The 27,552-nt window shown below is 41.2% G+C and overlaps 1 protein-coding gene across 1 annotated transcript in view; it reads right to left on the reverse strand.

Moving 5' to 3' along the window:
- The window catches only part of LOC117479853 (NACHT, LRR and PYD domains-containing protein 12-like), a 105,233-nt gene that overhangs the window by 9,573 nt on the left and 68,108 nt on the right, over nt 1-27,552 (reverse strand). The window contains exons 6-8 of the mRNA XM_034126956.1: nt 12,370-12,543; nt 12,048-12,221; nt 8,343-8,389 (exon numbers count right to left, since the gene is read on the reverse strand). Of these exons, the coding sequence (XP_033982847.1) occupies nt 8,343-8,389; nt 12,048-12,221; nt 12,370-12,543 (395 nt within the window). The remainder of the gene's footprint in view (nt 1-8,342; nt 8,390-12,047; nt 12,222-12,369; nt 12,544-27,552) is intronic.

Raw genomic sequence — 27,552 nt, forward strand, 5'->3', positions numbered from 1 at the left:
AAGAGATAACAGACTTGGAAAGTGTCTCACATGCTGATCCGCAGAATAATGCCAGTTTAAAAGAAAAAAGACAGGAGCTTAACTCCTTTATGCAAGAAAGAGCCAAAGGAGCTTTAGTCCGAGCCCGTTTCACCAAACTCCAGGACATAGACGCACCCACTGCCTTCTTTTTCAGTTTGGAAAAATCAGTGGTAAAGAGAAAACAGATGTTGTGTCTGCGGCTTCCTGAGGGAAAGGTGACCACAGAGCCGGCTGAGATGAGGAAGCATGCAGAAGATTTCTACACAGATTTGTTCAAGGCTGATGAGTGTGATGTGGATTCTGCTGCAGAGCTTCTGGAGGGACTTCCTCATCTGAGCTCAGAGGGACAGAACACGCTCAGCTCTGTGATGTGGATTCTGCTGCAGAGCTTCTGCAGGGACTTCCTCATCTGAGCTCAGAGGGACAGAACACACTCAGCTCTGTGATGTGGACTCTGCTGCAGAGCTTCTGCAGGGACTTCCTCATCTGAGCTCAGAGGGACAGAACACGCTCAGCTCTGTGATGTGGACTCTGCTGCAGAGCTTCTGGAGGGACTTCCTCATCTGAGCTCAGAGGGACAGAACACGCTCAGCTCTGAACTGACTTATGAAGAACTAACTGCCGCTGTGTCTCAGATGGCGTCAGGAAAGGCTCCTGGAATAGATGGATTATCATCAGACTTTTTTAAGCATTTTTGGAGTCTTATGGGACAGGACATTGTGGATGTTTTTAAAGAATGTTTTGAAAAGGGGATGCTCCCAGCTTCCTCCAGGCGGGCAGTTCTCTCTCTGCTTCCTAAAAAGGGAGATTTGACCTCTTTAAAAAACTGGAGACCAGTGGCTCTTTTATGTACGGACTACAAAATCCTCTCAAAGGTTTTATCAAACAGACTAAAACTGTTTATTGGTCAATTAATTGTTGTGGATCAATCATACTGTGTGCCAGATAGGTCTATGCTTGATAGTTTGTTTTTAATGAGGGATGTGTTTGACAATGTAAATTGCATAATATCAATGCTGGCATCATATCTATTGACCAAGAGAAGGCTTTTGATCGTATAGATCACAATTTTCTCTTTACCACACTGCAGGCTTTTGGTGTTGGGGAGGGGTTCCTGTCCTGGGTAAGGATTCTGTATCATGAAGCGTTTTGTGTAATCAAAGTGGGGGGAGGGTTGAGTGTTCCTGTGCCGGTTGGGAGGGGGATCAGGCAGGGCTGTCCTATCTCAGGTCAGCTTTACAGTATTGCCATTGAGCCTCTTCTCTGCAGGTTGAGGAGCCGACTGAGGGGTCTCTGTCTACCAGAGATGTCTCACAGCCCTCCTGTTGTTGTGTCAGCATATGCAGATGATATTAATATCATTATCCAGGGTCACACAGATGTTCAGGAACTGAAAGAAAGCCTTGCCCTTTACGAAAAAGCATCTTCAGCCAGGGTCAACTGGGGAAAGAGCGAGGCTGTTTTAGTGGGCCAGTGGAGAGTAGGGGACATTTCTAGTCTTCCTGGCGGCATCAGGTGGGGTAGACGAGGGATTAAAGTCCTAGGGGCGCAGTTAGGGACTGAGGAGTTTCAAAAACAGAACTGGGAGGGAGTGCTTGACAAGGTGGAAGCTAAGTTGTCTAAATGGGAATGGTTGCTACCTCAGCTGTCATACAGGGGAAGAGCTCTGATTGTGAATAATCTCGTTGCCTCTTCTCTTTGGCACAAGCTCATAGTGTTGGCACCACCACCAGGGCTGGTGAAAGAACTACAGCGGTGCCTTGTAAACTTGTTCTGGTCTGGACAACACTGGCTGAAGGCTTCGGCCCTGTATCTCCCTGTGGCAGAGGGAGGGCAGGGACTGATAGACATTCAGTCCAGAACAGCTGCTTTCAGACTGCAGACTGCTCAGAGACTGCTGTACGGCAGCGGGCAGCGCTGGTTGGATCCTGCTCGGCTACTCCTCAGGAAGGCTGGAAGGCTTGGGATGGATAAACACCTGTTCCTAATCAGGACGACTGAAGCTGACCTGACGGGACTTACATCCTTCTACAGATCAGTTCTTAACGCCTGGCAGACACTAAAGGTCACACGGACCCCGGAACAGAGACCGGGAATGTGGTTGTTCGAGGAGCCACTTCAAAAGAATGACCTCTTCCCAACTGCAACCTTTTCATCTGGAGCTTTGGGAACAAAGTTTGTTGAGGTTGGCATCACTAAGCTGGGTCATCTAACAAGAACATCAGTTGAAACTCTTTGTAACACCATAAACATCAGGTCTTCCAGAGTGCTACAGAGGATCGTTGAAGACATCATGCAGTCCCTGTCGGCGCCAGAGAGGGCATTCATTGAGGATCCTGCTAGATTGGACACTTGGAAAGAGGAAAATGACTATGAGTTTCCCTCACTCACCGTTAGTCCTGCTGTCGGAGAGTGGCAAGAGGAGCGTGGAAAACTTCTCTCGCTAAAAACTCCAATTCTGGGCAGTTTAGTTCCTGTGGGAAAAAGCAGCTGTACCAGTGCTGTGTCAAGACTCTTAACATCCGTCTTCTGGCTGAGGTCAAGGAGTCAAGGTGGAACGAGTTGTTCCCTTCAGACTTTACCCCTAAAGGCTGGTGGAGGGTCCTGTATAAGCGTCCTGTTGAAAAACGGATGGCTGACCTCCAGTGGAGGATTATACATGGAGCTTTAGCTACAAACAGACACCGAGCTCACCTTGACCCAAGTGCTGGGGAGGAGTGCCCTTTTGGCCAGCAGAGTGAAACAGTTGAGCACCTGGTAGTTTCTTGCACGCAGCTAGCAGGCTTATTTGGGCTACTGAAAGGATGTCAGGTCTTTGGCAGGAAAATCATTTTTAATCAATGATTTTATCACTGAGCACAATCTCGATTTTATATTTTTAACGGAAACTTGGATTGAACAAAATAACAGTGCAGCTGTTCTTATCGAATCAACCCCTCCCAACTTTAGTTTTATGAGTCAGGAAAGACTGCATAAGAAAGGGGGTGGAGTTGCTATTTTGTTCAATGATTCCATTCAATGCAGGAAGACATCTTATGGGGACTTTGCTTCTTTTGAATATGTGGCCCTTCAGCTGAAATGCTCCTCTCGAGCTCTGTTCCTAAATATCTATAGACCACCCAAATACTGTGCAAGCTTTTTTGATGATTTTACTGAACTGCTGTCTATAGTGTGTATTGACTTTGACCGTTTAGTCATTGTTGGTGATTTTAACATCCATGTTGACAACCCCCAGGACAGAGGGGCTAAAGAACTGTGTTGTGTTCTTGATAACTATGGACTGACTCAGCATGTGGCGGAGCCCACGCACAATAAGGGGCACACTCTGGACTTAATTATCTCAAAGGGTCTGAATATCTCAAAGGTTGTGGTGACTGATGTTGCACTCTCTGATCATTCCTGTGTTTTCTTTGAGAGCTCTATTTCTGTTCACAAAAAATTTCAGAAAGAGGTAACCACAAAGCGATATTTAACTGAAAATACTAGGGAAATGTTTACTCATCATTTTTCATCCACACTCTCCCCTGCTAACATCTCAGTAAATGAGCTAGTAGATCATTTTAATTCAAAAATTAAAAATGTTATAGATACCATTGCTCCAACTAAGGTAAAGGAAGTGACTGGCAAGAAAATATCTCCATGGAGAAAGGCCATGACCGTGAGAACAGAAAAAAGAGAGTGTCGAAAAGCTGAACGTAGGTGGCGAAAAACAAATCTCCAGGTTCACTTTGAAATCTATAAAGAGAGACTTGGCCTTTATAATTTGGAATTGAAAAACGCACGACAGTCTTTCTTCTCTGACATCATTACCAAAAACAACGCACGTGCCTTGTTTGCTACCGTCGACAGACTAACTAACCCCCCAGTGTCAGTAGCCTCTGAATTTCTATCCACCAGGGCGTGCAATGATTTTGCCTCCTTCTTCACTGACAAAATTCAGAAAATTAGACAAGCAGTCAGTGCCTCTGCATCAGGTACAGCAAATGTTTTGTCCCTATGTCCACCTAATATCAATTCAAACACCATGACACAATTCCATCAGATTAATGGTAAAAACTTAGAGGACATTATTCAACTTCTGAAATCCTCCTCCTGCTGCCTTGATATTATTCCAACAGGATTTTCAAAGATGTTTTTCCTTGCATGGCCTCAGATCTACTTCATATAGTAAACACATCTCTTCACTCAGGTATTTTTCCAGAGGCCCTGAAAACTGCAGTCATTAAACCGCTCTTAAAAAAGAATAATCTAGATGCCTCAGTAATGAACAATTACAGGCCAATATCAAACCTGCCATTTCTAGGTAAAATCATTGAAAAAGTTGTATTTCAACAGTTGAGTAACTTCTTGCATTTAAATAATTGTTTCGATGTGTTCCAGTCAGGATTTCGTCCAAACCACAGCACTGAGACTGCTCTTGTAAAGGTCTTCAATGACATCCACTTAAACACAGACAGTGGCAGAACTTCAGTGTTAGTATTATTAGATCTCAGTGCTGCGTTTGACACTGTTGACCACAACATATTACTAGACCGACTAGAAAACTGGGTGGGACTTTCAGCAACAGTTCTAAATTGGTTTGAGTCCTACTTAAAGGACAGAAAAAACTTTGTTTCTATAGGTAAATACACATCTGAGTTGACAAATATGACATGTGGGGTACCTCAAGGCTCCATCTTGGGGCCTCTTCTCTTTAACATCTACATGCTACCACTGGCTCAGATAATGAAAAACAACAAAATAAGTTACCATAGCTATGCGGATGACACACAAATTTACGTAACAATTTCACCAGGAGACTATGCTCCAATTCAAACACTGAGTAAGTGCATTGAACAAATCAATGACTGGATGTGTCAGAACTTTCTCCAATTAAACAAAGATAAAACTGAGGTAATGGTTTTTTGGAGCCAAGGCAGAACGTATAAAAGTTAGCGCTGAGCTTCAGTCTGCAATGTTCAAAACAACAGATAAAGCCAGAAATCTAGGTGTAGTCATGGACTCTGACCTGAGTTTCAACAGTCACATTAAAACAGTTACTAAATCAGCCTACTATCACCTAAAGAACATATCTAGGATTAAAGGACTAATGTCACAGCAGGATTTGGAAAAACTTGTCCATGCTTTTCTCTTCAGTAGACTCGACTACTGCAATGGTGTCTTTACAGGCCTCACTAAAAAATCTATTAGAAAGCTGCAGCTAATTCAGAACGCCGCTGCTCGAGTCCTCACTAACACTAAGAAAGTGGATCACATCACTCCTGTTCTGAAGTCCTTACACTGGCTTCCTGTGTGTCAAAGAATAGATTTCAAAATATTGTTGCTGGTTTATAAAGCTTTGAATGGTTTAGGCCCAAAATACATGTCTGACCTCCTGCTAAATTATGAACCATCCAGAACTCTCAGGTCTTCAGGGACTGGTCTGTTTTCTGTCCCCAGAGTCAGAACTAAACATGGAGAAGCAGCATTCAGTTATTATGCTCCAAATATCTGGAACAAACTCCCAGAAACCTGCAGGTCCGCTGCAACTCTTACTACTTTTAAATCCAGGCTGAAGACTTTTCTTTTTGCCGCTGCTTTTAATTGAACTATTCACATCTTAAACTGCACTGTAACTTTTAACTTTTATCCATGTATTTTTTCTTTTAATGTTTATTTTATTATCTTTTCTTTTTAATGACTGATTTTAAATGCCATTTTTAAAATGTCTTCCATTTTTGTAAAGCACTTTGAATTGCCTTGTGTTGAAAGGTGCTATATAAATAAACTTGCCTTGCCTTGCCTTACTGAAAGGATGGGTGGAAGGGTTAGGGGAAGTGTTTTCACTTCCACTCTTTGTATATGGGCCTACATATGTGGCAAAAAAGGAGTAACTCTCACTCTGATTAATGCTATCTTTGCAACTGCTAAGCTAGCAATTTGGAGGAGCAGGAAGAACCAGATGCTAGGGCAGATGTTGTTCAGAGTGTGAAGGGGTTGGTCGCTGCTCGGCTAAAAGTAGAACATGCCTTTTACAGTGTGACCAACAACTTGCCTGCTTTCAGGACTCTTTGGGGGGTCAATCACGTTCTATGTACGGCAAGGGAAGATGGTACGCTGGAGCTGAATAAAAATAAATAAATGGTTTTCTATGTGTGAGCTATGATATGAAGATTTAAAAAAAAAAAAAGTGTCATGAATGTGATGATTTTGTAAGTTTTTATTTAAAATGACTTAAATAAAGGTTTTATTAAAAGTCAAAAGTCTCTCTCTCTCTCTCTCTCGGAAATAATACCATAAATAAAATGTTACCTCTCATTTATCATATATGAACATCTTAAATCTTAGATCTTTAAGTGAAACCTATCATGCTATATTTAAATGATATATTGTAGGGCCATACCTATATAAGGTATATTTATACGTTTCTGTTTTCAAAATACCAAACAGATCATGCATTTTAGCCATGCCTCATTTCGCTCTATGTGCTGTTTGCTGTCTACGGGTCTGATTCTGCTGACCACGCCCCCCTGCAGGAGAGGGGAGCCGTGCTCTGATCGGCTGCTGGGCTGTCAGAAGAGGGGGAGAAAAAGAGATCTCTGTCCTCCGTGTTTTATTATATAGAGTCGTTATTCATTTGTTTTAAAGCTCAATAAATAACAAGAAGACCTTTGACCGGCACTTTTCTAATTTTGTCCGGAAGATTTAAACTTTAACGGACATCTTGACCGGCGAAAGAAACTGAAACTGAAACTCTGCCGCACGGTCCCCTCGTTCCTTGGAAGAGGCGGAGAGGTGGTGTTTGTCATCTGCTGGTGGACTAACCGGAGAGAATTACAGTGCTTGCCTCGACGGGGAGGGATTGCATTGAATTAAAGCAGCGGGAGCAAACGCTTGCCTCGGGGAGGGAGAAAGAAAGCCACAGCGGAGAATAAACAGAAGCGTAACCATGGTAACTATGGGCGGGAAGTCTTCTTCGCTGCTTTTGTGGCAGACTACAGCGCCACTTACAGGCCTGGCATATGTACTACAGCGTCTCCAGTACAATAGCCGTAGCGCCACCGTCCTGACGTCAGGACAGTTTTCAAATCTGGATCAGTTTTTATCAGATCCGCTGCAGCCCTTTTTTTAGAGATTTGGGTATGGAGGAAAATAGAGAGGGTTGTGTTTTCTGAGACTTGGTGAGTTCCCTGGAACACCGGGGACACATATTCATGTATAAAAGACGTACAAAAGTGCATTTTGCATGATAGGTCCCCTTTAAATCTTAAAATGATTTAACAAACGCCTGTTTGAGACTCCTCAGTGCACACAAAAACATAACTTGGAGAAATAAATAAATACTGATATGTTATTTAAGAGCACTTCGTGTGTACCATGTTGTCTTAATGTTATGACTTGTATTCTCATAAATGATGCGGTAAGCAGAAGGACAGAATTACGTCTCAACTGAGGCCGTTTTGCTTTTCTATAGGTAGTATAAATAAGAGCATGGTTTTATATACTATCATGTTTAATCATGTTTTATGCCGTTTGCCAAGACTTGATAAGTCGCTCGTAAAACACAGGTATGCAAAGTAAGAGAACACCATGTTGGTGAATTGTACAGAAACATTAGTTTGATTTCATTTAAGTGGTGGATAGAGTTGCTGCGGGGGATTGAGACGCACAGGCTGCAGTGGAGACGCAGCGCACAGCTGATTGACAGCTGGAACACAAACCACCAGATAGGTCTCCTGTCCCCGGTACAAACACACTGACACACTGACCGAGGAAGGTTATGTGTATTTTGTCATTAACTTTTTTCGGACCACTTATTTATTTATTTTGGTGACGATCCGACCTCCATGCTGCTACTCTGGTTCAAACTGCATCCACCAAACAATGTGATTTATCTCCACCTCCCCAAAAGAACCAAAATCTGACTCGGTGTGAAATGTCTTTTTTAGCTGTTCTGTCCTCATTCCCTGCGATCTTCTTCTGCAGTCAGTCAGAATGAATATTAATACGGGGCGTTTCTTTGACTATTTATAGGCAAATATGGGCGTTACGTGAAGCCCGCAAAAGCTGCGCCGCATTTCGAGTTGATTGTGATTTATAAAGGGAAACCGGCGTAGGACGTGCCGCACGCAAGGCTTTATAAATGAGGCCCCTGGACCCACCTGAAGGCTTTACTCTCTGTTAGTGATCCTTTCTATAATAGCGCTATATAAGTGTCATGTATTATTATTATTATTATTATTATAGAGTTTAAAGGCGATGCATGCCAGTCATGTTTTAATGAATAAATACCACCTCCATCATCTTTGTCTTTAGAGAGAAGCTGACTGATCCACACTTACACTTCCTCACACCTGGTTGTAACCTCTGCTCTCCACCATGGTCCAGCCTGGAGGAAGAAACACAGTCAGGATGATGTTCTATCCAACATGAGTCCTAGCTGCTGGTACCTCGTGGAACAGAGGTTACTTTCTTAGAGCAAGCTTTTTTATTCTAATTTACTTTTTGTTGGCGTTTAGTGTCAAAATTGTCACAGCATATTGTACATTGCATCTTTACATGAAGGACATACATCTGTTCATAGCTCTTTTCAGCAATATACACATGATGACACAAAAAACACAGAGGAGAAAGACATAAAGAAAGAAATGAAAATAAAATAGAACAACAGTGAACAATTAGGGAGTAGACATTTCTTTACAGCAGAGTTCTGGATCTGTGGAAACTAAGTCAGGCCTTTAGGGCTTTACAAAGTGAGTCCACTTCTCACAGGTTGGAGTAAATTGACCAATGTATGATTGACAGATGCTGTTATCTTTCCCATATTATAAATATCCATTGAGATGTCCATCCATCCATTTAGAGTCGGGCTATGCTTCGATAACCACTTCCTGGTTAATGCCTTTTCAGCAGAATGTTCAAGAAGTATTTGTCCTTTCTCAAATTCCTAAAGTATAACATCTTGATCTCTAGAGGTATTATGTCTTTGAAAATGTCTTGTAAGGCGTTGTGTATCTCCTTCCAGTAGTCTTGATACCTGGACAGTCCCAGAATACATGGAAGTGGTTTGCATTCTGGTTACCACAGTTCCTCCAACATATAGGGGGGGGTCCTATCATAGTGGGACTTCTGAGAGGGCGGAATAAAATATCCTATCAGGTTCTTCCAGGTATATTCCCTCCAGTTCTGCCAGCTGGTACATTTCCATTGATATCTCCACATTGTTACCCATTCTTCCCCAGATATATGTATCCCTCCTTCCTGCTCCATCTTCTTTATTATGTAAGTGAGTGTTTTTTAAGGTTTGTCAATCCTTGGTAAACGCAAGATACGGTTCTACCGTTAACATCTGCGTTATACGCTTTCCTAAACATTTCTATCAAACCTACACTTGCCTCTGACACTTTTTCCACTTTCAAATGAACATAATGCCGTACCTGAAGATATCCATAAAAGTCCTGTTTCTCCAAAGTGTATTTCTCTTTGAGGGTATCCAAACTGAGCAATGCTCCCCCTTTCATCAGCTTGCACAGAGCTGTTAGACCTTTTAGAGCCCAGTCCCTAAATCTAGTATCCAATCTGTTAGGCATGAAATCTGAGTCATATGCACACCATTTGAGAAAGATACTTTCATTCTCCAATTTATATTCTTTTATAATAGTTTTCCACATTTTAAGAGAACATTTCACCCATGGATTTTCAATAATGTTTATGAAATTGTGTAGGTTATTGTCGGCTATAATTGCCTGTATGGGAGTACACCTTCTGTTCTATATGTTTCCATTGAGCATCATATGCTGGGTTACTCCAGCATATCATTGTTCTTATCTGTGTTGTGAAATAGTAATCTCTGAGAGAGGGTAAACCCCACCCCCCTTCTTCTTTGGCCAGGTGTAAAGGTTTGAGACGAACCCTTGCTCTTTTACCTTGCCATATATATCTTGATATCATTTTATCTCATTCATTATATTGACTTTGGTTGATCTCTTTAGGTAGGGTTTGGAATAGATATAATAATCTAGGTAGTATATCTTTTTTAACCCATTCAATTCTTGAAGAAATATTAAAGAAAGGAATTAGGTTCCATCTTGCTATATCTTCCTTCATTATGTTCTCTACAGGTAGGAAATTGCATTCGAATAATGTTGAAAGATCTTTAGGGATGTTAATGCCCAAATACTTGATGGATTTTGTGTGCCATATCAATGGGTATGTATTCCTAATTTCTTCAGGTGGATGGGACTTGTCTCCTGAAGGAAGTTTCTCCCTGATATTCCTCCCTCGCTCCTCTCCTCCCAGCGTCTCCCAGGCAGACAGCTGCTCAGCCTCTCTCTCGGTGTGATCACGGTGACAGCAGTCCTCTGTCCTTCACGTCTCAGGATGCTTCCACAGCAGTCTGGTACAGCCTCGCCCCGTCCTCCTACAATACTCGTAGTTTAGCAGGGAACGGGGTCTGGAAGCGAATGTTTCTCTGCCTGAGCACTCGCTTTGCCTCGGAGTAGTCTTTACGTTTTTGCAAAATAGCTGGTGGGTAATCTTGGTCGAAATATCCCGTTCAAAAACACCTTTATTTTCCCATGGCTTGCGTATAATATCGTCTTTAGTTGAGTATCGGAGAAACTTGATCATTCTTGATGCGGCTTGTCCTCCCTGTCTCCGGAGGCCCTCGGTACGAGCGCCCGGTGCGCTCTTTCAATGCCGAGCTCCGTGGCGGGGGGGATCTCAAGTGCCTCTTGTAGTAAACTCTTCACCAAGTCAACCATAGATGACCCCTCCAATTCCTCTGGGACATTATAAATCCTTATATTCTCCCGTCAGGATCTTCCTTCTTCGTCAGTCAGTTTATTTTCTTGCTGATTCATTACCTTTATCTTCTTGCTCAGCACCTTTCACGTTTTCAATTCTCATTTCTGCCTCCTCTATTTTAACGTTGACGTTGGTAAGCTCGGATTTCATTTTGTTTATTTGTTGTTTTGTGTCTTTGCGAAAGTCCTGTATCTCCTCCAGAACTTTAGCTAAGCTAGCCACGTGCGGCTCTGCGCTAGCTTCCTCATCATCGACCTGTGCAGGCGAGTTGTTCGTTGTATTTTCTTCGTTGGTAGACTCTGAGCCAATGTTTTTCTTTTGTCCGTCCTTTCTTCCCATCTTTGCCCTGTTAACTATTTCTAATTTTACAGAGACATTTCTTATTTGGCAAATAAACGAGGCGAAATTAATCTCTTACCGGGGGAGAAGCTAAACTAGGCTGCCATTCGGTATGGTGACGTCACCGGAACCATGACCATCATTTTCAAGTCAATAAAATCATCTGAATTCATATCGAGAGTCTTAGTAGTTAGTTTGTTTATCATGTAGCCGTGTAATAAGCGGGATAATGTGCAGTGAGGCATCCCGTACACATTCAACTGCTAACAGCTAACTGCTAAAGGCTAACTGCTAATAGCTACCTGCTAACAGCTACCTGCTTACAGTCAATGGCTAACAGCTACCTGCTAACAGCTACCTGCTAACAGCTACCTGCTTACAGTCAATGGCTAACAGCTACCTGCTAACAGTTACCTGCTAACAGCTACCTGCTTACAGTCAACGGCTAACAGCTAACGGCTTAGTTTACCAGCTCTCCTCCTGCTGATATCAACATGAATGTGATGTTCATGATGGCATTATGAGGAGAAAAAAGGATGCGCACCTGGACGTGTCGATCATAAGTTTACGTAATAAAGAATCACAAAAAGTAAATCTCGGTTTCCCATCAGCGACTAGGTAATATGCTGATCATCGGCCAAAGCAGTCCAGGAAATAATCAAGATACAATTATAACACATAATGTGAGTTTAGCTCTGTTAGCCATTAGCCGAAAACAAAGTCAGAACTATCCAAACTGAACCACTGTTGATCACTTGCGTCCGTTATAGAGTAGAGTGGACTCAGCCGTCAATGAGGGTGTAAAAACTCAATGAAATATAATTTCAACAACTGTGTCATAAATGAGAGGAAGAACATGACATTTGAGATATTAGAGACACGTTCAGTCTGTCTGTCCATACCTGAGTGTCTCCAGTCTCCAGAGTGAATCCTCACGTCCAGCAGACAGCAGCTTCTCTCCTGAGTCTCCTGGATGATTGTAGCTCAGGTCCAGCTCTCTCAGATGGGAGGGGTTGGAGCTCAGAGCTGAAGCCAGAGAAACACAGCCTTCCTCTGTGACCATACAGCCTGAGAGACTGGAGCCAGGGAATAGAGTAAACTCAGTGTTTTGATTATGTCAGCATGAAGATACAGATGTTGACCAACTTTATTAACATGAACATGAAGCTGGAAGAGCAGGTTTTAAATTAAAACTATCAACAACAAAAAAAACTGTGCTCTGACCTGAGAGTCTCCAGTTCACAGTGAGGACTCTCCAGTCCAGCAGACAGCAGCTTCACTCCTGAATCCTGCAGGTCGTTGTTACTCAGGTCCAGCTCTCTCAGATGGGAGGGGTTGGAGCTCAGAGCGGAAGCCAGAGAAACACAGCCTTCCTCTGTAACCATACAGCCTGAGAGACTGGAACCAGGGAATACAGTAAACTCAGTGTTTTGATTATGTCAGCATGAAGATACAGATGTTGACCAACTTTATTAACATGAACCTGAAGCTGGATGAGCAGGTTTTAAATTAAAACTATCAACAACAAAAAAACCTGTGCTCTGACCTGAGAGTCTCCAGTTCACAGTGAGGACTCTCCAGTCCAGCAGACAGCAGCTTCACTCCTGAATCCTGCAGGTCGTTGTTACTCAGGTCCAGCTCTCTCAGACTAGAGGACTGGGAGCTGAGGACTGAGGACAGAGCTTCACAGCTTCTCTTTGACAGCTTACAGCCACTCAGCCTGGGGAATGATTAGCAATGAACACAATTTATTTTATTTATCATTTTTAAAACTGATCAATGTTGCTTGTATCTCCACTTACAGAGCTTTCCTGGAGGCTTTGACCACTGGCAGCAGCCTCAGAAGAGCCTTCTCTGAAGCAGAGTATTTCTTCAGGTCAAAGACATCCAGATCTTTTCCTGATGACAGTAAGATGAAGACCAGAGCTGACCACTGAGCAGGAGACAGTTTATCTGTGGAGAGACTTCCTGAACTCAGGTACTGTTGGATCTGCTCCTCTAGAGAACCATCATTCTGTTCATTCAGACAGTGGAACAGGTTGATGCTTCTCTCCGGAGACGGGTTCTTTCTTATCTTCTTCTTGATGTACTCAACTGTTTTCTGATTGATCTCTGAGCTACTTCCTGTTTCTGTCAGCAGGCCATGTAGGAGTTTCTGATTGGTCTGCAGTGAAAGACCCAGGAGGAAACGAAGGAACAAGTCCAGGTGTCCGTTTGTACTCTGTAAGGCCTTGTCCACAGCACTCTGGTAGAGATGTGTTAGTGTGGGTTGAGGTCTAAAGACTTTAAGCAGCCAGGAGGTTGTTGGTTCTTCTGCCAGCAGGTTGACTCCAGAGTTGATGAAGGTTAGATGGACATGAAGAGCAGCCAGAAACTCCTGAACGCTCAAATGGACGAAGCAGAACACCGTGTCCTTGTACAGTCCACACTCCTCTCTAAAGACCTGTGTGAACACTCCTGAGTACACTGAGGCTTCTGTGATATCGATGCCACAGTCTGTAAGGTCGGACTCATAGAAGATCAGGTTGCCTTTCTGCAGCTGCTCAAAGGCCAGTTTTCCCAGAGCCTCCATCATCTTCCTGCTCTCTGGACTCCAGGAATCTGTCTCCCTTTTTCCATGATACTTGACGTTCCTCACTTTGGACTGAATCACCATGAAGCGGATGTACATCTCAGTCAGGGTCTTGGGCAGCTCTCCTCCCTCTCTGGTTTTCAACACTTTCTCCAGAACTGAAGCAGAGATCCAGCAGAAGATTGGGATGTGGCACATGATGTGGAGGCTTCGTGATCTCTTGATGTGGGAGATGATGGTGCTGGCCAGCTTCTTATCTCTGAATCTCTTCCTGAAGTACTCCTCCTTCTGTGGGTCAGTGAACCCTCGGATCTCTGTCACCATGTCCACACACTCAGGAGGGATCTGATTGGCTGCTGCAGGTCGTGTGGTTATCCAGAGGCGAGCAGAGGGAAGCAGCTTCCCCCTGATGAGGTTTGTCAGCAGCACATCCACTGAGGTGGACTCTGTGACATCAGTCAGGATCTCATTGTTGTGGAAGTCCAGAGGAAGTCGACACTCATCCAGACCGTCAAAGATGAACACAACCGAGAACTGATCAAACCTGCAGATTCCTGCGTCTCTGGTTTCAGCGAAGAAGTGATGAACAAGTTCCACCAAGCTGTAATTTTTCTTCAGCCTATTCAGATCTCTGAAAGGTAATGGAAATGTGAACTGGATGTCCTGGTTGGCTTTGCCTTCAGCCCAGTCCAGAGTGAACTTCTGTGTTAAGACTGTTTTGCCGATGCCAGCCACTCCCTTTGTCATCACTCTGATTGGTGCATCTCTTCCAGGTGAGGCTTTAAAGAGGTCTTCTTGTCTGATGATTGTGTCTGGTCTGTATGGTTTCCAGGATGCTGTTTCAATCTGTCTGACCTCATGCTCATCAGCTGTAGTTTCTCCCTTGGTGATGTGGATCTCTGTGTAGATTTCATTTAGAGGTCTTGAATTACCCGTTTTTATGATTTTCTCAATTATTTTCTCCAGGTTTAATTTGAGCGTCCTTTGGTACTGAGTAAGAATCTCTGAATGAACAAAAATAAAATCACAATTGAGACAATACTCAAATTAACAAAAAAGATCCATCACAATATTTGTTCCTAACTTTACACATTTCTGAAAGGATAGTAGGATATTTGTTGTCGGATCGAAGCTGTATCTCAATCATCTGTAGCTATCCAAAAATATTGTTCCTTCTTTCTATTATTTCCCACTCCGGTGAACAATCTGTTGTCCCCAGTAAACCATGACCTTAAACCTGACGACTCTTATTCCTGCTGCTGGAAGACGAGGCACGACCCTGGCAGATCGACCTCTGAGGATGTGGACTCAGCTGTCACTCCAGTCATACAGGAAGTGGATTGATCTTAGTAATTGTCCCAATACTCCGTAATCCTGCAATAGCCTACTATCAACAAGACGCCCTGGGGGTCACAGTAATAATCTTTCCCTTTGTCCATAAGACAGGGTGGATGGAAAACTCTATTGACCCCTCCTTGCATATGTGGAGCCCCAGCCTAACTCAGTGTAAGAAAACGTTTTTAGAGAGTACTTGTCCATGGACAAGTGAGTTTGGCAATTTACTCCGAATACATTTTTCACTTGTCCAATCTGGACATGCCTGTTTTTTTTTTATTCTAAAATTATTTTACATACCCCTTTTCAGGCCCATCAGTACATCAATTGTAGGGTCCCCTTTCAAGCCCTTAATCCACTATTTTCTGACAGAATTTATTTAAATTATTTTTCCTTGCTAACTGAACACACCATTTAACCATTGACATTTTTAAATTGTTTTTAAAGAAAAAGCCCTGACAAAACAGCAGGGCTCTCAGTATTAACTAAAGAACAAAAGACAGCAACAGCAGACATGAAATCTTTGCTGAGCCTAAAGATAATCATAAATAAATAACATTGAAAATAAATATATTGCAATGTGCAGAACAGCAGCATTCAACCGTCTCTAATACTTGGATATTACATGTCACTGCATGCATGCACGGATCACCCGTAGCGCGGAGATCATCATATCATTCTGTCTTGTATTACTTGACAAAAACAAATAAAAAATAAAAAACGGCTCGTTCGCAGGCGCGAGCCGGCTCCATTCGTTCACTTAAAAGAGCCGGCTCTTGTTTGAACAACAATAGCGGACATGGACAATTTGCGAATGAGTTCTGCCTTTTGTAAGCTGAATTTATAAATAATTTGTCAATAATTATGGGCAAAAAACGTCACTTGTCTTTCGGACACGTCAATGGAAAGATGTACTTGTCCGATATTGTAAATAACATGCCGGACGATCAGACGTGTGCTTTTTCACACACTGCTAACTCCTGAACGTATCCCCCAGCTGGTGGCCCTGACCCAGAGACTGCAAGAGAGCAAGTTACTCTGAACTGTTGGTCGATGCGTCGGCAGAGAGAACAGGGACAGCTTTCATCTCCATGAACCTCAAAGGTGACCTGGGTAACTCTGGAAAAGGAGAGAGTCTAATCCCTATCCAGGAGTTTCTTTCCAGAGCCGGTTCAATGTGTAGAGGTGAGCCCAACTTTGTCTAGTTGGTCCTGCTCCACCTCCCACACCAACACCGGATCCGTCCCAGCAGAGAGGTTGACGGTTGTTTGAAGTTTGTATACCATGTTCCTCTCCTTCACCTACCAACCCAACTGGCATTGATTGGACCCTTACACTCAGTGGTGTGTAGACCCTGATGCCTGGCTTGCAGGATGAGGACCTGAGGCCTGTACCAAGAAGCCGGATTTTGGCTTAGCGAGCTAACTTCAGGGAAACTCTGGGTTTTCCGGTCCTACGACGCTGGTTCTCTTCTTAGCGGGCTAGATCTCCATGGTAACTTATGCTGAACGGCTAGCCTGGTCCGGAGCAGGTTACGCTCCAGGATAAGAGATCAACTCAGTGAAAGCACCGCCTACTGACCAATCAGAGCTCCGTGTGCGGAGTTTAAAGCTATCAAGTCATATTACAGGATAGGGGAAATACAGAAAAACTGCCGTTGCAGGAAAGACGGCCGGCAAAAATCACAGACTGTGTGAAACGTGAAAATTAATAGAATATCCCCTCCCATCTTCAGAGCAATCTGACTATTATAACATTAGCGTTTAAGAAAGCTTACTTAAATATCTGCCACAACATAAGTAAACCGGATCAGAGTAACATTACGTACAGTCCGCGGCACTGTGAGTGGGCAGACGTCGATGTGTCCCCATTATCATTCATATCCTTCAGCTTCATAAAGGGACGCAAATACAGATGGAGCCTCTTATTTTGGACCCCAGCATACAGCTTCCTGCCTACTGCCAGCCAGGTTACCTGCCTAAGACCTGCCAAAGACCAGTATTCAGGAATGTTAGGCCCCTCCCACGTATTCTCCAATTTCAGGGTTTAAACCAGGAGATGGCGCTATATATTAAATAACTATGGCCAAACTAAGACTTAGTTTTTCACAAGAGACAATGCAGATATTATATAAAAAAAAACTAAAGTTAAAATCTTGCTTTTTAATGCCCCAAGAGCCAATAACATCTTGTCACAAGCTTTTTGGAAGAAAAAGACTTCAAGAGACCTGTAGTTGACTAATTACAGGCCTCAATAAAGTTCTGCCATTGGTTGTGAAAAACAACGGTGGACATAGTGGAAAGTGAAATTGAGATTGTCAAATGTTAATAAAAATACAAAATAATGTATCTGTGTACGTGTTTTCTATATGTGATCTGCATGCACTTATCAAACATCTAATTAAAGAATGGGGAGGAGCAAAAAACACCACACTTCAAGTCAGATCATCACCCTTAGCTATTTCAATTACCTCTCAAACAACCTAAACTAGTTATAAAATGTTTATTTTAAATAAAGTCTTTATGACTCGGAAATATGAATAATATGGTTCCGTTACAGTTTGTTTTCATCTGATTTCAAATAAACAAAGTCTTGGCTTTCAGAATTAAACTTGTTTCGGCAAATTTAGATGATAAATACAACTATGAAGCCGACCCCCCTCTGATTGAATACCTGTTAACTTAATTGTTAACACAATAAAAATGATAACAAGAAAAGTTCATGTTTTATCAAGATGATGGGTTTCCCTAACGCTCAGAGTCGCAACGACTAATTACAGGCCTCAATAAAGTTCTGCCATTGGTTGTGAAAAACAACGGTGGACATAGTGGAAAGTGAAATTGACATTGTCGAATTTAATAAAAATACAAAATAATGTATCTGTGTACGTGTTTTATGTGATCTGCATGCACTTATCAAACATCTAATTAAAGAATGGTAGCTGTACCTCTCAAACAACCTAAACTAGTTATAAATGTTTATTTTAAATAAAGTCTTTATGACTCGGAATATGAATAATATGGTTCCGTTACAGTTTGTTTTCATCTGATTTCAAATAACAAAGTCTTGGCTTTCAGAATATTAAACTTGTTTCGGCAAATTTAGATGATAAACTTTAAACTTTCACACACGTTGACCGGCGAAAACTCTGCCCGGTTCACCGACCCCCCTCTGAGTGAATACCCAAGATATCTTGGTTTGATTTGGTTTGATTTGGAGAATTTATTTAGCTACTTGGCACTAAGAGTACAGATATGTCTACCCTTTCTTTTCAGAGTGTAATATCTGCATTTTCTCTTTTGGTTTGAATAGGAGAAGGGCAATGGTTATCGACGGTGCTTTTAATGCCTATTGTATACGAACTGTGTGATTTATATTGCTTTTCAAATGCATATAAGCCCCCCATTTACACTGCACTTCCCCGTCAAGAAAATGAATAGCACTTAGTTAGATCACTTTACAGATCAGGTTGGACCAGCCCGTCGCTACTCTCTGCATTTCCTACTGCAGAAAAAAAAAGCTACAAATATGTATTTCTTAATAAACTAAATAGGCCACCATTGGTAGCAGTTCTCATTATACTTCTCAGTATACTTCCCCCACCCGCCCACTGTTTGTTGCTTTTTGACATGTAAATGGGTAACTACCCCCCTCTGAGTGAATACCTGTTGTACCTGTCCGGGGCTAAGCCCATAGGACGATGCTCTGATGTCATCACCCTCGCACATTGGTCATATGTTTATGAGATCACTGTGATTCACTTCTCCGCGGCTCCTCCGTGCAGAGAGGCCCCCCCCCCGTTGACAATTCACGAGCGTCTAACTCTCTCCCCCCCCCCCCGTCGCACCTTCTAACAGAACCCCCCCCCCCCCCCCCCCATATCTGGATTTGGCCCACAGACCTAGAGAGTAGCAAAATACAGTGAGTCCTAAACACAAGTAGTCAGGGTTCATTTATAAACGCTTATTTTGATTTATTTTTCTCAAATGATGCTGTATGTTTCACTTTCTGAAAGCGTTAGAATCGCACATGAAAATATTGAAAGCTGCCAGCTGCCCTCGGCCATGTCTTTGGCGGTGATCCAAGCTTCGGTACCACAGTGGATAAGTTAGTAATACATTTATAGGCTACTGATCAAATGTCAATACATTACATAAGTCTTATTCTCATTCATACTTAATTTATTTCTTCTTCTGTCAGTATGAACACAAAAAACTAACCGGTATTACATTTCATTCTAAAGTTACGGTCTAAAAAGGTATTTAAAACAGATAATTTGTCGTTGCTTTTGGCATAAGCAGTCAGAGGAAACATAACGTTCTCAGTAAGATTCCTTGAAGAACTAGAGCACAAGAACCAAAGTAAGCTTTACTTTCAATGAACCTTCAAGACCTAAAATGTGAAGAAACATACTTTATTTAAAATAAACATTTATAACTAGTTTAGGTTGTTTGAGAGGTAATTGAAATAGCTAAGGATGATGATCTGCGAACACAAACTACAGACTGCTGGAGAAGAGATATCACAGGGGGGGGGGGGGGTTGGGACACACACATTCCGATGGCCAATTCGTTTTAAACAAAGAGTAGGCTATACTCAACATAGTGGGGTGGGGGCTGGTGAACGGTATGGTCAATGTTTGTAAACACTGTGACATTTTGACTTTATTTGATCATTTCAGTTAAAAACTAACGTTCATATTTCATATTACTGTTTTGCCTGGCTGGACCTGTAATTTACAGGAAAGGAGTGCACGCTACTAAAGAGACACGCTACCATGGAAACCAAACAATGGTGTTGCTGTATTGAAGTCCGAGTGGAAACAGTCATATTTGGAGCGTTATGTTAGAATGAAACAGCGAGGTCGTGACTCACAAAAAAAAAAGTGTTACTTCACTAACTGTAAGCTTGTCACTCAGAGTAACCTACAGTTAACTTAACTGTTGGAAAAGAAAGATCAGAGTTAGGAGTGTGAACACACAGCTGAGAGCTGCCGTTTCATTCTGACTGTTTAAAAAACGGTAACAACGGACTATTTTTCTTAGCGGATGCATGTAAATTTAATCAATACATACAACTATTTTTTTAAATCAATAAAAATATTTTCTAAATCCATAAAAGCATTTTAATTAATATTGGGAGTCATGTCGTTACTTTGTGGCCATGTAATAAGCGGGATAATTTGCAGCGACTTGGTCATTATGGGGAAAAATAACACCCAGGGATCAAGATCCCTCCGCGACGCGACGCGGAGGGATCAGTAATTTTAGTGAATTACTGAGTTTAGGCACGTTAATAACATTTTAATGAAGTTGAATACAGTATATTCATATTTGTCAGTGATTTCATGTCAATTCGGCGAACATAAACGATTTAAATTAGGATTAAAATCGAGAGCCGGCTGCTGTTCGTTACGGCAACCCAACTAGGACACTTGACACAGTGGCTTTTGGCAAAGCACACAAAGAAAACAAAAAAAACCGAGAGAGATGAGTTATTGTTATTACAACGTGACTTCACTATTATTTAACAACTATTTTTATTGGGTTCTTTTATTTGGGGTTAAGTACATGTCAGAATAAGTGAGAAATGGATTTAACTTCTGTTAGACAGCTATCATACTGAATAAATATTTATGCAAAAATGTATGGCATTAATAATGTATATCTAATTACATTTAAAAATGTATGGCATTAATAATGTATATCTAATTACATTTAAAAATGTATGGCATTAATAATGTATATCTAATTACATTAACTGTGAATGTCTTTCATTTTATTTAAAATGAAATAAAATTACATAAAACATTTTCCATAAAAAAGTTGATTCAAGAACAAATCAGTACTTTTCTTATATGACTATTATTGCTAATTTGAAAGGTCTTTACCAGCTTTGGAATTATATATATATATATAGCACCTTCTGCCATCCCATCTCTACTGACAATCATTAACACTTAGATTTTATGATATCGTAAGCATCTTCAGTGATTGACTTAAACATTGAGAATGTATTTATTAACTTCTGACATTTTCATATACAAATGTGATCATACACCAACACACTTTTTTTAATTGAGTTGTGCAACATGGCGGACCATCTCGCACATGCGCACATGCATAACATCTCGCACATGCGCATAACAACATGGTGATGTTTTGTAAATGATTACATGTCTTATTTAGCACAGACTATGATCCTATCCGTGACATATGGATCTTAACAAAGATCCGCTATACATTAGTACCAGATATACTGTACACGGACATTTTAGTGAACCAGACCAGCTGTTTCCGCCGGGTCTTCGCTTCCCGGGCATCACGTTGTTTACAAATGTGTTCAGATGCTAAATAAAAGTTTAGCTTGTACTTTTGATACCCCGCCTCTCGGCACCACAACATCCAGTTTACTGTATTTCACATGAGCGATGTCGAACATTGAAAAGTCCTTATAAAATCTCTGTTATTAGATCAGTACTTTTCTTATATGACTATTATTGACTTGAACACTGAGAATGTATTAATTAACTTCAGACATTTGAAATATTTGAAATCAGATGAAAACAAACTGTAACGGACCCTGCCGTGTTATCTATGATTACTATGCCTTACTGTACATTCATAATTTCAGCCGGAGGTAGGTGGTAGGCGTTGCGGAGGAGCAGATTGCGAGTGAGGTGCCTGTTCTAAACGAACTATTCCAGCTGTTATAAAGCATTAATAAAAAGTAAGCAAGGAATACAGAATGTTTCGTTACGTTACTTTGTTGAGAATGTGGCCATGTACATGTAATACATGGGATCATTTGCAGCGACTTGGTCATTGTGGGGGAAAAATAACACCCATCCTGATCGTTTCAATGAAGTTGAATGCAGAATATTCATATTTGTCAGTGATTTCATGTCAATTCGGCGAACATAAACATCAATGATGATGATTAAATTAGGATTAAAAATCGGGAGAGCCGGCTCGTTCGTTTTTTCCGACTAAACAACATTATTTAAATGATTACATGTCTTATTTAGCACAGACTATGATCCTATCCGTGACATATGGATCTTAACAACAAAGAAGTTGATTTCACATGACTCCAGTGTGGAACCCCACTGCACCCCCTGGTGGATCAATGATCCATTGCAGCTGGCTTCACAATAATTAAATGTATTTATCACGGGGGCGGTATCAAGTCAGACTGGGGGCTGGCCGGCCATCACGGAACGTGCACGAACCGATCACGACCCTCGCATTTTAAACTGTCCAAAATAAGACGCTTCATCTGTAGTTTCAACTGATTGCAATGTATTCCCATCTGCGGCGGGATTTGACGCTCATGGAAGCACGGCATTCGTTTGTGTCGGCAATGTGAGCGTTCATTCCCATTGGATAACGGAGAATTGTACACCCGGAAGTAAGTATTCCCCTTACTGTCGATTGATTTGACAGTGATATCTCCACTACTCATCAACTCAAAAACACCAGATTATCCTTGTTAATTAAACGACATTGATAGGTTTTAGTGTGTGTACAATGCTTTTGTCACGTTTTCCCCTTCAATTCTGAGAAACAAGTCGTTTTCTATGAGTTTTGGATGGCCGAAGACATTACATTACCCACAATCCTCTGTAGCAACCATAGACTGTATATTGCAACAGGCAACAGCTTCGGTTCATGTTAATTTAAAAACTCTTCAACTCCAACCGTAGTTATATTTAAAGACATGTTAGAAGGCCTCACAAAATACTTTAACCTGTTACGCACCGCCCCCCCCGGTACCGGGCGGATAAATGCGTCATTTGCAGGAAACAACGTCTAAGGAATCTTAATATTTAATAAACTATGAATGTTTTATATCCATGTAACGGGAAGAAACTCAGCTAACTGATCTTTTTAATTTTTTTTTCTCCAAAAAAACCCACAATGCTAACACTCAGCCTCTGAATTAGCCACGAGCGAAAAAATGTAACCTAAAACTGCACCTAAACTCACTCATAACTCCCTTATTACTTATCCTAGATGCACAGCCAACCCCTCGATTAGCATCTCCTGGAGACACAGAATCTAGGGGTGCCCACCTCAACACTCAGTGATAAACATTTGCAACGCTATAAACGAAAGCGTACATCAGAACATGTGGAGCTCGGTAGCTAGAAAAGCTAACATGGCTTACCTTGGTCAAAACTGGTCTTCAATGGCATTAAAACGATAAAAAAACGATACTGCACTTAATCCATAGGTTAATCCAATGTGTCTGTGTCCTCTTTGAAATGATTTCTGATAATCCATAAGCAATAAAACTGCTTTTTCGTTTCCAAATGTCAGAGCGAGAGATCGCTTCACTCTGGTGCAAACCTGCATGCGGGAAGCCCCCACCGTTTATTTTCACAACGAGTGTGTGTGGGGGCCTCCCCCTTCGATTCTATTGGCTCTAACGGTCAGAAAGAGGTGTCAACCATCCAAATCGACCAAGGGGGGCCAGAGATATGGAAAAAAAAACATTTTCACCCAAATCACCTCAGAGGTGGGGTGGTTTTGGCTAAATCTCTCTAAAAAGGTCAAATGTCACTTGTTTTGCATCAATCTTGATACAGGGGTACTTATTATATGTTGTACTTTGGATTCCCTAAAGCTTTTAGTCTACTAACCCATCATCCAAGGGTAGTTTTCACTATCTGTAAAAAAGAATTTTGGGACGGACACTATAATTTACAGTTTTTTACTATGTAAAATCTGAATTTTCTTTAAAATAAAAAACATCTATATTGATTCTGACACTTCTACATCCAACTCACAGATGTAACCTTGCTTTGATAAAAGAAATTATTCATATAACCCTTTTAGAAGTTAAGTTGTAGTCATTTGTTTTGGGCATGTCATTTTCGAGCCTGAAACATGAAATACAGGCTTGGTGCTTAACAGGTTAACACCTCAGGTTAATGTAAATTAAAATGTAAATGTGAAGGAATGTGTGTATATTAACTGTGGGTTTTTCTCTGGAAGTTTTTCCTTGTACGATGTGAGGGTCAAAGGACAGATGATGCCGTTTTTCTCATACTGATATTCCGCTATGCACGCTGGGATTTGGTGTTTATGCGATGTGAAATCCGACAACATTTAAAAAAAATTAAATAATACATTATTCCGAGTGTGCTTGCTTTTCTCTTTGAAAGTCATCACATAACGGCATTGTAATACACGTTTCAGCTGCATTAACATATCTGCTGTAGTTAACTCTATTTATAGAGCCCTGATGACAAGACTTCTAGACAAACAGGAACTGCCGCCAAAACTGAAAACTTAACGTGGATCTTAAATATATAAGCAATTAAACAACATCTTACATTTCTTTTCACACAATACGTCTCCTTGCAGTATCAACACTAATTCGGCTGACTTTTATATTTGATCCAATTGGTAGATAGGCTGTATTTACGCCATAACGGTGCACAGCTGATAGAAAGGGACACCTACTGGTTAAAGCACGTTATTGCAATTTATAATTTTATTATTAGATATGAATAGCATCCCTATAAAGTATATTCTTTACTCGTCGTTATTCTCTACTAATAGTTAATTAAAGACTATAATGACTATTTTGCACATCCCATTCAAGATTTCAAGATTTTCTAAGGTTTATTGACATATCATATTATACACAACTACGGTGTAGTTATGCAATGAATGAAAAACTTGGGTCGCAGGTTCCTCAACAGTGCATTACAAGACATCTATCAATATGTGTGTACCTCCACCATTACATTGTCATATTCTGCACATTTCTTATACTATCTACATACATCTTATAAGAGCATAATACATATGTATAATATCAGTTAAAATAAGTGCTTAAACATAGTTAACATTGCAGGAAAGCAATATATTAGACGTTAAGTACTTTGTCAGGCTTAATATTTATCTGTAGATACAAATGTCACTGTGTGTGCTGTGTGCTCTGCATGTGTGACCATCAAAGAGGGTTTCATCCCTCAATATTCATCTTCTATACCCCCAAAGCTTTTTTCTTATTCAAAAGAAGACATTAACCTAAAGTATTCTTGAATGTTTAAATAAAGCCTTATTAGTTTGTCTGTTTTGCACATCCTCCATAATGTATATTTAATTTTAATTTACATTAAAGTATTTCGTGAGGCCTTCTAACATGTTTTTAAATATAACTACGGTTGTAGTTGAAGAGTTTGTAAATTAACATGAACCGAAGCTGTTGCCTGTTGCAAATATACAGTCTATGGTTGCTACAGAGGATTGTGGGGTAATGTAATGTCTTCGGGCCATCCAAAACTCATAGAAAACGACTTGTTTCTCAGAATTGAAGGGGAAAACGTGACAAAAGCATTGTACACACACTAAAACCTATCAATGTCGTTTAATTAACAAGGATAATCTGGTGTTTTTGAGTTGATGAGTAGTGGAGATATCACTGTCAAATCAATCGACAGTAAGGGGAATACTTACTTCCGGGTGTACAATTCTCCGTTATCCAATGGGAATGGACGCTCACATTGCCTTTAACAGCCTCCGACACAAACGAATGCCGTGCTTCCATGAGCGTCAAATCCCGCCGCAGATGGGAATACATTGCAATCAGTTGAAAGCTCTTTGCGTCTGTTTATGAAGCTGAAGGAGCCTAGGAGCGTCCCAACTGCACGCCTCGGGACCCTGACCAAGCGTCGCTCCTGGACGTTTATGGAGTGAGAGTGTGTCAGTACGCTTGTCCATGTTTGTGATTGGTCGAATGCTCCAAATACCACCCCTTTCATGTGAACGCGCACCTAACTAGAAAGGGCAAAGCTGAGTTAACGAGTTGATAACCAGCGTCGTAGGACAGTTTAGCGAGAGCGCATTTGTTTTGGATTAGGTAAACCGGGTAACTCAAACATATCCAAGTTAGGTTGAACCGGCTTCGTAGTACAGGCCTCTGGTCTGCCTAATAGGGTTGCTTTTTTTCAAAGTAGTTGATCTAAAAACTCCTCAACTGAGACCAACAGTTCTAATTGACCCTATCAGATAATCCCTGACACCATGTACAGGTGGTGTTTCTCTGTGTGGTATATCAGGAGGACACATCCAATCCATGTTATCATTGTGATTTACCTGACTTCAGGTTCCCTGTTTGTAAAACTCCCTAATAACTAATGACCTACCTGTCGGTTCTGATGGGATTTTTGATAATTCGTCGACCAGATCATTCTGATTCATCTTCTTCAAAACGTATTTGGTCACTTCAATAGTCTTAATGCCGTAGTTCAGAAACATATGGTCCACAGTTTGCGTCCGCAATGCATCCTCTAGTCGACTCTCCGGGATTCCTTTAAATCCTAGGACCTCCTGCTGCAGGTGCCACTTGAATTCTTCAAAGTCCTCTTTCCCCAAATGTTCTAAAGTACTGAAGAGGATCTCTTTCAGTGTCGCCATATTTTCTCCCTGCAGAGATCCAAAAGATACCAACAGAAAATATTATATAATCTTACATCTGAAATAACATGGGTTTATGCAAAAAAATACTTTCTTCGTTTTTCAGCAACAATACTGCTTGGTTATTTTAAGGCAAATAAACTACTACTCCAGCTTCAGGTTCAGGTACAGCTTCGGGTTCAGGTTCAGGTCCAGGTTCAGGTCCAGCTTCATCTTCAGGTCCAGCTTCAGCTTCAGGTCCAGCTTCAGGAAATACTAACATAAACTACGCATTCTGGTACACTCTGAGAAGAAAATCGGGCATTCAAAATAAAAGTTTGACTTTTCCCCCAAAAAAAAAAAAAAAAAAGAAATCCAATTTCTTTTTTCCAACTTCTTCACTCACACATCCGCGACCCACCAGTTGAGAACCACTGGTCTAGAACATGTACATATTCAGTTTTTGTGGAATACATTCATCAAATGTGATTTTGAGCAGCTTATGTCTTTGTTGTAATATTACAATACTGGGTCAGTGTGGTAGTCAGAATAGCATGAGCACCTGTCATGGACCCCGCCCTTCTTATATGTTCACATATGGAAATAAAACACTAATAGAAATATCATGTCTTTGATAATTCACTATAACTAAGTTCTAAATGTGTCCTCTGTTAAGATTTTGAATTAAGACCAGAATTGAATAAATGAATAAATTATTTCTGATAAAAATATGTGAAATTATATCTCTAGCAATATTTTAAACTCTACTTGTATCTTATCAGTTAATTAGTTACAACAATTCATTTAAAGGTAGGGTAGGTAAGTTTGAGAAAACCGGCTCGAGATCGCTAGAATTTGAAAATACACAACCAGAGAAAATCTGCCACTTCCTTACAGAGAGAGGTGGTGAAAAGTTTTCACTGGGTTTTTTATTTTCTACTGAAACAGCAACGAGGAGAGAGAATGAGGACGCTTGATCCAGACAGCACCATGTGGCCCTCAGTGTGTGTGTGTGTGGTGTGTGTGTTGTGTGTGGTGTGGTGTGTGTGTGTGTGTGTGGTGTGTGTGTGTGTGTGTAGTGTGTGTGTG

Source organism: Trematomus bernacchii, unplaced genomic scaffold (assembly GCF_902827165.1).
Source record: "Trematomus bernacchii unplaced genomic scaffold, fTreBer1.1, whole genome shotgun sequence".
Lineage (NCBI taxonomy): Eukaryota > Metazoa > Chordata > Actinopteri > Perciformes > Nototheniidae > Trematomus > Trematomus bernacchii.